Below are 11,911 nucleotides of genomic sequence, written 5' to 3'. Positions count from 1 at the left end.
CATTCCTGATCAAGGTTCTGTATTTCCTAGAAATTTAGCTGATGCAATTATTTAAGCATCCCAACTAAATACTTAGAAAAGATATTAAAAGGTTTGTTAAATGAATTCCCTATTGATTCTCTACTTCTTCTGAGTTATCATACCATTCACTGTGCAGATTTCAAAGAGTAGATAAAACCTCAGTTACTGAGTTTGGTCAGTTTCATTTTATTGGCATCAGGTTTTGTAGTAGATTCTAAGAAATGGTTTGAAATAGTAGCAAGACTGGTTGAGAGACAGGATGGTTGATATGAATTACATGGTTGTCACTAGCTCAACTTTTATCATCTTCTAGTTTGGTTGTTTAACTCTTGCCTTGTTATTGTATACATTGTTTAAAGAGCTATATTTTTTACATACATATAAGTCCTTTATAAAATTTTGCTGGGTTTTTTTTCAAGATTTAGCTGTTGCCTTCATTTAGATAGACTTATAACTGCAGCTTGGTTGATTAAGAAGGTCTCTCAATTTCACATAACTGCAAGCAGTTAAGGCTATTACTTTTACTGTTGCTTTATAATGGTATCCCAAGCAGGCGGTTCATGGATGGTTTGATGAGTCCTCTATTTTAGACAGTCACCTACATACTCCTTAGCTGAAAAATCACCTGATAAATGAGAGACAGAACTTAAAGATTCACTTAATTTTGAATTTAATTCTTCTGTGAATTACTGCTGTTAGCTGAAATTTCTCCTGCATTTCAATAAATGTGTGATAACATTGCTTAAATGGTTTCAATTTTTAATATTCTCAAGTACTTTTTCCCCCCATTAGCTCTCTCTCTACATGGATAAGTTTGAAGAATTCCAGACCACCATGGCAAAAAGTAATGAACTTTTTACAACTTTTAGACAAGAAATGGAAAAGGTACTTGTACTACTTAAAGTTTCCATGATAAGTGCTACAAAAAATGCATGCTCCTTAGATGGGTAAATGCAGTTTTAAAATATAGGCTGTAGCTACAGAAAGTGTTACATAGCATATTAGAATTACATCTGCTACTCTTTTTAACGTTGAAAGCAAAAAATGGAACAAAATGTTTAAAGATGAGATTGTGCGCAGTACTCTGTTGCAGTTTGTTTTTTTTTTTGTTATTGGAGAAGTTTATCTATAATTGTGAGGGAGGCTGAAAATCACCTGGTAGCCACCATAAAATATTTACTTGGTGTTTTGAGATCTTTAAATATATTCTTAGCTCCAGTGTTTGCAACACTTGAATAATTTCATTTTGTAATGTTGCTTTCAAAGCTGCAGAGCTAGCTATTTACAAAAAAAAGTTTTATTATGTGGTCACCTACAATTTATTGGTAGTCACAAGCCAAGTCACTTTACATTTATTCTTAGATGACCAAGAAGATTAAAAAACTGGAAAAGGAGACAATAGTATGGCGTACAAAATGGGAAAACAACAACAAAGCTCTTCTACAAATGGCTGAAGAGGTGCGTAATTCTCTTTGAAGTTTGGGAAAAAGTATAGTTGTCACTGTCTCTCTTCATGAGGGATGTCTAGCTGGAGATTACTGAGAAATGGCACATACCAAAGTTTTGCCCTGATGTACTTTCATTAGTCTCTCCCTGTGAAAAGCTTTCTCTGAGTAACAATACCATTATTTTCCTTGGTGTACAAGAATGAATTGATTTTTCCATAACTGCTATTCATGACACTTGACTGACCTTTATATACCTACCTAGTCAAGCCAAGCAAATGCTTGAAGAAACTTAGTAGAAGTTTACCTTGCCTTTTGCATATTACGTGGAATGCTGTTGCAGAATTGGAAACACTTGAGTATACTTAATGCTGTAGAAGATGCAAAATTGGTATCAATCTGTCAAACAGAACTTAGACAGTGGTGTAACAGTTCCTGCTTTACTGTGCAATACTGACCCAGAAGAATTACTGAGGGGTGGGAGGGAACAGGTTACGGGTGCCAGTAGGTTTGTAAGGGACTAAAATTTTCTGGGCCCTAGTCATTGTGACTAGTTGCACACTCCCATTTTCTACTTTTTTTTTTTACTGAAATATGTATTAAGAACTTTTTAATTAGTTACAAAACTTGCTAAACTACTGATGGGAGTTGGTGTGGGTTCAGCTATGGACATTGGTAGGTAGTCTTTTCTCTTGTAAAAGTCACTATACAACTGGCTGGATTCTAAGAGATTCTAAACCCAACTCCTGTAACCATGGTCTCCAGGAAGAATTAATTTTATGACTGATTTAGTCTCAGTTAAGCGCTTGTTCAAAATTGGCAGTGATGTAGCACTTATTGTCAGGTCAACAGAATGGCTTGTTACCCCTTCCCAAGGTTCCTGTTCTGACCAGATAGCCTGAGAGAGTTTGTGCTGGATCACCATTTCAGTGAATTAAACAGGATTTAATCTCCAAGAAAGTTAACCTTAATGCATTTTAATGTGAAGTACGCTGGCAAAATACTCACCTAACTTGATGATATAAGGCCTGTGTTTTACTTTTATCCCTCAGAAAACAGTAAGAGACAAAGATTACAAAGGCTTTCAAATAAAGCTGGAGCGTTTGGAGAAGTTATGCAGGGCTCTCCAGACAGAGAGAAATGAGCTGAATGAGAAGGTGGAAGTCCTTAAAGAACAGGTTTTGGTAAGAGATGCAGATGTGGATCTAGCAGTGCAGGTGTTTCAGTCATGCGCACACAGTTCCCAGGAGGAGCTGGGAACTTGCACTGACACAGAACCAGGAATCCAGCCAGATGCTGAATCAAGTGCAGCAGTTGAAGGACATGTCCCTGAAAAGACTGTCTCCACGAGTCCTGTTCCTGGCACTGATTCTGTTGACTAAAATGAAGTGTAAACACTGTATTGAGAGATATATTTTGTGTATAACTTTCTCTGGTGGTGGTAACTATTGGTTTTGTGGTGAAAATTTTCTTACTTTTTCTACCATATCTGTATTTTCTTAGAACTACTGGACTTATGTGGTACAGGAAGCTGCATAGCAGCTTTGAATAGCTTAATCTATAAATTTCCCACAACTGTGTTGCACATCTGCCTCATTTTTAAAAAAATATTTTTCCATAAAGAATGCATGTGTGTGTTTTCCCCTACAACACAAAATATCACTGTCAACTAAGACGTGTGTAAAGATTTAACATAGCTTCAGGGGAAAAAGTGACAGGAGTGTCACTTCCTTGATTTGAAAAATAACATTTTGCTTCTGTTAACTGAGCTTGAGGCTTGGTATATACTAATATTATTACCAAATTCAGTAAACTGTCTACATCCATTCATATAATGGCCAGTAGGAAACTTCAGCTTTCTCCCCTGGTATTTTCATATATATGAGGTATACATGAAAATAAGGATCCAGAATGTGGTCAAAATATTTTACAGGGTTTTAGTGTAAACTGTGGCATGACAACAACAGCTTTGAAATATCTATATTTTAATTTGCAGTTGGTAAAACAGGGTGCACAACTATTTTTGCAAATTTCTCAGGGTTGTGCTGTAAGGTCAGTTCAAGGCCCTATTTGTGAATTTAAACCTATGAAGAAAATATGTGGAATAAGTATTACATAACTGCAGAATTTTGTTCAATAATATTAATTATGCATAAGAATTGGTTATATTCTGCCCCCCTTCCATAAGGTCTTGGCCCTGTTGCGAGTCCATGCAAGATTTGTTTCCAGTGAGAGAAGTTGCATTGATATAATCTGGATATTTGTTAACCAAAGGGTATCTGCAAATGTGTGGACAGTGTTGATGTTGACTATATCTGGGGCATGTCTATGTGAAACACTGATTGTGCAGCAGCCAAATAATACTGCACACTAGCACGTCACAGCACTAAGTGATAATACACAACTGTGTGGTATTACTAGGCTACTGCACAGTATCGTCACTTAGAAGGCCGTTACTGGTGCTACTGCACCGTAACCACTGCGCATTACCATCTCGTGTGGACGCACCCCCAGTGTAAGTTTTTGGTTTGAATGTTCCTTACTTAGCACTATATGCAGAATCTAAGAATTAGTAGACAATGCTGGTAACTGACCACATGTATTCAAATATTCTTTTCCCTGAGTAAAACATTTATTTTGTTGCACCCTCAGCCAAGAAACTCTAGTCAGCAGATAGTGCCTTCTTGGTGCCTAGGATGACTTGGTGAAGTCTGGTTCTTTAGAAGTTCCATCTAAAGCTAAACATGCCACAAGCAGAGGGGAGGTTTTGGGGGGTGGGGAGAGGGGGGTTCTTTTTAAAAAAATTTAATAGACTGCAGTTATAAGCCTTATGAGTTTTAACTTTGAAAATGTGGATATCGGAAATTTTAAGGGAGCAGTTTTCTAAGACAACTTGGGACCAACACGTATTCTTGGCACAGCAGACAATGTGTTAAGTAACCACCAGCTACTGTTAACTTTAATCCATCTATGATTGCTTTCTCGTTTCAGTTGCTGTCTTGTAATTCTTTAAAAAGAAAAAAAATGTGTAGCCTTTCCTGGTACTCAAAATGTTCTTTGCACTTACTTGAGTGGGGGTTTCTGAACCAAGCACATATCTTTCCATGAGCTTCCCCCTTGTTCTTTTTGACAGTTTATCGGCTAAATTACTTGAATGTTCAGGCTGCACTGAGCTCTCGACCCTTTTCCTGATGTAATGTACATGGAAATAATGTAGATGTCTCTTTAACAGAGTGAGGTTTTATAAGGTGTGATGATAAATGTTTTAGCTCGTACCACTGAACAAAATGGTATCAAACTGACATTTTTTAAATCGTGTAGCAGATGAGTAGCCTAAATAGGTAACAGGCTGTTTGGCGGGGCTGGTGGGGTTGGGATTTAGGGGTTTCCCCTTCCCACTCCCATATTTGCACAGCCTGTCTTTGGTCATGGTGCAGTAATGAAAAGAAGGTAGAAGGGAGCAGTCAGCAGGGTTGGATTCAAAGCTAAACACTAATCACGTTCTAGCCACGTGGCAACAAAAATGCTGTAAAAGAAATATCCTTTCAGAGTTCCTTTGACAAAACGTGTCTGTTGTGGAGTCAAGAACGTTCTAGTAAGTTTTAGTTAGTGCCAAAAGAGACCTTTAGCTAACAAACTACATGAGCATGAAACAATTTTCTTGAGGGCAAGTGAAAATCTCAATGTATTAAATTACAGCACAACATATGCTTGGCAAAGCGGATAGAGATTTTGCCAGTAAAATGGGAAGTGCAGTTTTCTGTTTTTCACAATGTATTATTTGGTCGCTTGTATCTATAACCACAACTCTTTGTACCGTGCTTGTGCAGTGCTCTTTATATAGGCAAAAGTAAACTGTGGACCCTGTTGCAAGTATTGTTTTTTTAAAAGGGCTTGACAGAAATCTCAGATGAATGGAACAGCAATACAAATACAGGATAGTTACTGACTTGATTTGCAAATGAAGCAGAATGCCACCAGAAAAAGGCTTGTAAGAATCTGAGATGTTTTTCCATCTGTCTCACCCAGAAGATTCCCACATTGACAACCTTCCTTCTGGCCAAGGTGGGCTAGACTCTGCTTCCTGACACCAGATAAAATCATTCCATGCATTAGCCAAAGGGTTGTTGCTATAAAGGAGGCAAGGAATAATCCAAGCACTCAAAACTCTGATCTGCCATACAGCAGGCTATTGCACTGCCACTCCGCAGCCAGATTGGTTCCAGTAGGGGTTTGGGTAAACATGTATATTGCCTTTCTTCCTCTACCATAAATTATTCTAATCTGGACTGTAAATGTATGTAGCCTCTGATGTATACACCTACTTAATCAGGCACTGGAATCTTGATCATTTTACTCCAATTAAACCTGCAGAAAAAAAAAAGTTTAAAATTTGTGTGTTGCAAGACCCAAACATGTAATAATGTACACATTGACTTTAGGGCTGTATCTCCAATCTGTGTTGTCCTTTCTTTATTTCACTTACACCTGGTTATGTTACAGTTCAATTCTCAGGTGTTGCAGAAAATCTACCTCTTCAGACTGTAGATGGAAATAACTGTGAAAAAAGTGATGCAGAAATCTAGTTTGTGCTAAACACACTGCTTTATTTTTACAACCCATGTCTGCTTTCATGAGGAAAAAATTGATAAATGAACAGGCAGTCTTGTTTTGCTTTTCAAAAACATTTTGTAGAGATTTTTCACTAATGTGAATCTGAAATTTTATCTACTCAATTCTGTATAGATTAAGTAAATATGTATGCTTAATATATTGGACTCTGTGTGTTCCTTTTATTCTTAAACCCTATTCCTGTCTACCTGGGCTTCTGTGGCATTTGTGCAGGAGTTTTGAAGCATGATAGCTGAGAAACTCATTGTTCTAGTTAAATGCCAGATAATCAAACAACAGCCTTGAAGTTGGAGTGTCTGTAAAGCACAGAATTGCTACTGTTTTTAATAAAATTCTCTGTGCAATGCTGAATACACATTTTGGAGGTCCAGCAAGTTAGAGCAGCAGGATGTGTTTGCTTTGGCACGATAATGAAGATGTGAAGATTTACAGATTTAGGTTTTTAATTCATTTATTGAAAAGAAGTTTATCCTCTTCCATTTCTTCCTTGTGTACCAGTAACTATTTAGTAAGCTGTGTGCTACTTCCTGTGTGACAGAGGGATTGGCCTTAATACCCCGCTGTGCACTGCCTTCGTACTATCTCAGGTCCCTGGGTGAGGCAGTATCTTGAATCATCTGTTGAAGGCTACCAATTTCATCGGTGCTTGCGTGATAGAGAAATGTTCCTGTCCAGTGGGCTGCTTCTGCTGCATTAGCACCTAAAATGTTTTGTTCCAGGCACAAGCATTATGCAGTTTCTGAACAGCGTACAGTACTTGTTCAAAAGTTCTTTCCTACAACTGGAAGCTTGAACTAATGAAAAGAACAGAGGCTGGGTCCCTTGAGTTAGTCTTCTTCAAAATTCCCACGCTCTCCATTTCAAAGAAATGAAGAATCAAAGTCACAGGCTAGCATATATGGGTCTCATGGAGAGTCTTCCACAGGTAACTGCTAAAAATTGTTAAAATAATTTCATCCAAATATAGAAATATTGTACAATATGAACCACAAACAAGTCAGAACTATAGCATGACCTGAAATGATTATGTTTTTTTTTTCTCATGTTTTAAATCCTGCTTTTGATCAAATAGTTCCGTGTTCCTTAGGGATTTGCATATTCCCTTTAGACTCAAGCAAATTTCAGTTTCTTCCCTCTGCCATAGAGGCCTTATGGTTTGTGTTAGAAGCAAATTAAATATAACCCTAAAAATGCAACTTTGCTCTTGTGTCCATGGCCAAGCTAGTTTATGGGAAGTCATGCTGTCATAATTAAAAATAAACATGTGACCTAATCCCTGAAGAGATGAAACCTTGTCTCAGTGGTTAAATTGCTAGCTGTTCATCTTGGGAGCAAGTTGCAACATCAGACTGCATGAGATTTGGGTTTTGTTTAGATGAGACTACCTGCCTTTGCCACACTGCTTTGCAGCTTCTTAGACCAAACCCCTCAGCTTACTTAGCCTTCTATTATTGCTTTACAACCTCAAAATGATTAAGGATGCTTGTTGCTCAGGAAAGGACCCAAGCAGAAGCTCCCAGACCCTCTTGTGTTATGGTTGGAGGCAAAAGTCTAGCAAGTTCCGATTTTGAGTTGCAGGAACCTGAATGTCTATGAAACCGTTGCATTTGGTTGTAAAAGAGCCACTGGAGCATGGACCTCATGCATAGCTCAAGTAGACAAGGAGCATCAACCACTGCTCAGTTGCTGGTTGTGCTACAGCTCCATACTTGAGCTGAACAGGATCTTGTCAGCATCAAACTACTGTCTATATCTGATTGGGAAGCAGTTCTCTATGCCTGGGGTCAGCAACAGCTTGAGCTTGGAAGTTGAAGAGGTCGCCGAGGCATAGCTTTGCCAGCCAGAACCCCAAGAATTTGGTTAGAGACTAAGGCTGAGCTAGCTTACCCCATATCAACCTGGTGGATGGATCCATATGCAGGAAAAGAGGGTACCCAAAAATGCAGTGAACCATTTTTATGTTGTGCCTTGGGACTGTCACTTGGGGCAGGCGTAAGTAAACACTCCCTCCATAAGCTGCTCCTTATCTTATGAAGAGCTCAATGGCTAAGATGTGGGTGTGGAAGTTATCAACCTCCATCAGAGCAATACTACTTGGTTCAAGCAAGGATCTTTGAGAGTCCAGTCAACTTCAACATGCTGGCAGCAACCCTGCTGTGATGGACTACAGTTTATGTATAAACAGAACACTGACAAGGCAGAGTTTATGTTCCAATTCTGTTAAAGCAATGCACCTCTAGGGCTACTGGCAGAGAGAGAGCAAGAAACAGAATTTACATTGCCACTGGAAGCACTAAGATAAATTAAAGCAGGCTTGCTTGTTCACATACATACCCCTGATATGTCCACATCCTCTTCTTCCACCCCCAGCACAAGGATGCGTGCCAAAGCCAGTACTAACACCACCAGCTCACCCTTGCAAATCATGAGCTACTGTGGCACAATTAAGGAGTCCCTTTCAAAAAGATGGCTAGCCACTCAACCCCAGGTGCTAGGAGATTTACCACAGTCAGGGGCTCCGGCGATAATCTCCCTACAGTTTGTAGGAAGTTAAGGCTTAATCTCAGACCATGGAAGCAATGAACTGCTCATTATGTTTCTTGCCTTTTGGGATCAGCATCCTTGTCCAAGCTAGCCAGTAGACCCTAGCATATGTTAGGGGAAGACGGGACACGCACTCATCCTTAGAAAGTCTTATGATCTTATGTGCAGGGAAAAAGTACTTTTTTACATTGCTGTAAGCCTTATGAACAGGAACATCGGATGTGGATGGCTAACTGGCAACGGACTGAGCTGTTGGGGTTGCCAGGTTCCTTTAAGCTGGTGTCACATGCTTCTGAGCCTCGTGTTGGTGATGTGCATCTGCAGCTCTGGCTAGCTCCACCCAGGCTTCCAGGAACATGGCTGCCTTTGCCCTCAAGTGCTCCCTTAACTTGTGGCCATCTTGTCTGCAGCCTAGGCCTCTCCACACTTGTTTCCCATATCTGGAATCAGTGGGTCATATGCTAGACATGGTCCCAGGCAAACCATCCTCATTTATCACCTGGCTAGCTTCACCTTCAGGTGCACATCTGCTATCATGCGAGAGTAGGCTGCAATGATCTGTCAAATGTGCAACCAAAATAGTCGTTTCAGGCCTTTGGTGCTCAGTCTGCCACAGCAAAATTTGCAACTGCTTGTTGACATGGCTGGGTAATTGCAGTTAAGGGCACACCATGATGGGAAGATGGCTAGATTGTTGCTATCTGGCAAAGTTAGAGAGAAAGATAAGAGGTATCTATGCTGCTGTCCTTGTAGGAGTTGCCAAGTGAATCTTTGGGCTTTTTTCACTTGACCTACACAAATTAAATTCCTAGTATCCCTCTCCAAATGTTGCACTTCACATTGGGGGACAGAAAGCTACAAAGGACCCTGAGGTACTATTGGTGCCACTTGTGGTATAACCCAACCCATGTTAGTAACCTCATCAGCAACAAAACAAAACCCAGCCTGCTTATTCTATGCAACTGCCCCAATGGCATTTGCTCAAGATTTAATAAATTAACTGCTGCCTCATTTCTGCAGCTACATTGGTCTCAGCCTTCTTCACTGTTGATCCAAACCAGTGATGCTCAATCTTCCACTCCATGGGCTGGATGAGTAGGATCAGACTGTGGCTCAGATCCCACAGGATCAGCACATGAGGTCAGTCCTCAGACACAATCTCACACACCTGGGTCCAGCCATGCACCAGACCAACCCCACATACTGAATGAGGCTGCACACCATCCTGACCCCACACATCTGGATCTGCCCCTGTAGTGACCCCAGGTTAAGGCAGGGCTGCACTATCCAGCCCCCAGGGCTCCCCCATGGGTTCAGAAATTTGGCAGCACCACTCCTTTCCCTGCCAAATTTCCAAACCTGTGGGGGGTCCTGGGAGGCTAATGTGACAACGCTGCTGGCCAGATCTATAACTCAACACTTTCAGAATACAAACCAATGATTTGTCTAAGTTAGACATCAGAACATGTAGGCTCTTTCATCATGTTTTACATGCAGAGTATATTCAGATAATGCAAAACAAAGGAATCAACTGCAAAATTCTCCGCATTGACAGTGCAGTCTGCTTAGGGATGAAAAGGCATATTAAAAATATGGTCCATGTAAACCCACCTTCACCCACTACAGCTCTTGAAAACTAGTTGTTTCTCCACTTCTCTAGTATATAACTGACAAGTTATCTATTTCTATCACATGCCCAATAGGGGTGGGGAGTAATCCTTGTTCATTATTCTTACCTGATCTTAAATTTTGAAATTTACTGTAATTGATGCACTGTTTTTCAATTGTTCTGTTTGCATGAAGAGATTTTTTTTCTTTTATTAGCAAGTCATTGTTAGCTTTGTATTCAGTTGCTTATCCTATATTCCACCATTCTCTTTCTACATCATTTGATGTTACCTTTCAGGTGCTGGAGCCGTTTATTTAGGCCGTGGGGCTAAATAGGGAAACATCAGCAAGTTAATCCTGCCTGCAACAAGTGTACCTTGTTTTTTGTACAAGAAGTACCTTTAACACCAACAATGTATTTGGAGGAATGAATAAAGCTGCTGGTGACATGGCTTTACATAGCTATGCAACACAGAAACCTAAAGCAGTGTTAGAAGCCTCTTGACTTCTGTCTGATTAGGTATTACTGCAACTCCATTTGTCCCATATTCTAGGGCTCCATAAAAATGAACAGAATGACCATGCAGTGTTAAGTCTTCGAAACAGACATTCACTCTGTACACTTTTAGCCGTCTGTCATTGGGCAGGTATTAAATTACTGAAAGATTAGCTTCCACTTGTTACAGGGCAGAGCATGCACATAAGAAGCTATCACAGCACAGCTGATGCACAACAAAATCCCTTGTTATTTTGCGGTAAGATAATGTGTACATACCCTTAAGATCCCCAGACATTCCAGTGCCTTTCACAGTTGCCAGGTACAGGGAGTCACTTATCCCGCTCCACGCAGTATTCTGGCATAAATTAGTAAAATGTGTGACCAATACGTTGTTAGACCACTTCATTTTCTGTTGGGGTAAAACAGTCTGGTCTTCAGCAAATGTCGGTTACAACAGAAGCTCTGTACACGGTTCTCAATAAGGCTTTCCTGAAGAACCCTATTTACTTATATTCTGGCAATTGCCACAAATCAGTGGGATAGAATATAATTTAGTGCCAGGGTGTCTAATTAATTTGGCCAAGCAGGCTACTGACATGTCACTGGAAGTTAGGATGCAAAGCCTACCACAAAATCCAGTGCTTCAGGCCCCAGCTGACAATGCAATCACCAGCAGGACATAGTTGGTCACCCTCTGCAAGGTAGTTTTATCCTGAAAAGGTTACATACAACCAAACTGTATGTCTACTCCACTTTTATTACAGGGGAAAGTTTGTTTACTTTGTAGTAAATGTCACGTCTCTGATTAAATAATTTAAGATGATTTTTAAACTGGGTCTCCAACATGTGAAATAATGAAAGTAGGTCAAAATTTCATGCTATAAAATAAAGCAGAATTTCTACTAAGCTTAGAATTTTCCAGTTCACTGTTTAAAAAAAGAAAAATCACAGGCCCCTAGATTTGTGCGGTTATATTATAAAACCAACTGGGTTTAGGCATTGATTGCAAAACTGAATTAGAGGCTATGGCAAAGGACTAATCTTGAATATAGCATATTCAGAATATTACTTGACTACAAAAGTAAAAGCATGACCATTATGTCCATATCATCAAGCCAGATGCAACATGTTATTTGAAGTATTTAGCTTCACAAGCTAAATA

The 11,911-nt window shown here is 39.7% G+C and overlaps 1 protein-coding gene across 1 annotated transcript in view; it reads left to right on the top strand.

The window, feature by feature from the left end:
* TXLNG (taxilin gamma) overlaps nt 1-7,566 on the top strand; it is a 33,065-nt gene extending 25,499 nt beyond the window's left edge. Inside the window, exons 8-10 of the mRNA XM_006021239.3 lie at nt 814-906; nt 1,384-1,479; nt 2,519-7,566. Coding sequence (XP_006021301.1) covers nt 814-906; nt 1,384-1,479; nt 2,519-2,848 — 519 coding nt within the window. The 3' untranslated portion in view covers nt 2,849-7,566. The remainder of the gene's footprint in view (nt 1-813; nt 907-1,383; nt 1,480-2,518) is intronic.
* Nucleotides 7,567-11,911: the final 4,345 nt, after the last annotated feature.

Source organism: Alligator sinensis, unplaced genomic scaffold (genome assembly GCF_000455745.1).
Source record: "Alligator sinensis unplaced genomic scaffold, ASM45574v1 scaffold583_1, whole genome shotgun sequence".
NCBI classification, from domain to species: domain Eukaryota; kingdom Metazoa; phylum Chordata; order Crocodylia; family Alligatoridae; genus Alligator; species Alligator sinensis.
Note: the sequence above shows the minus strand (reverse complement) of the source record. Positions and strands in the feature narration are given on the sequence as shown.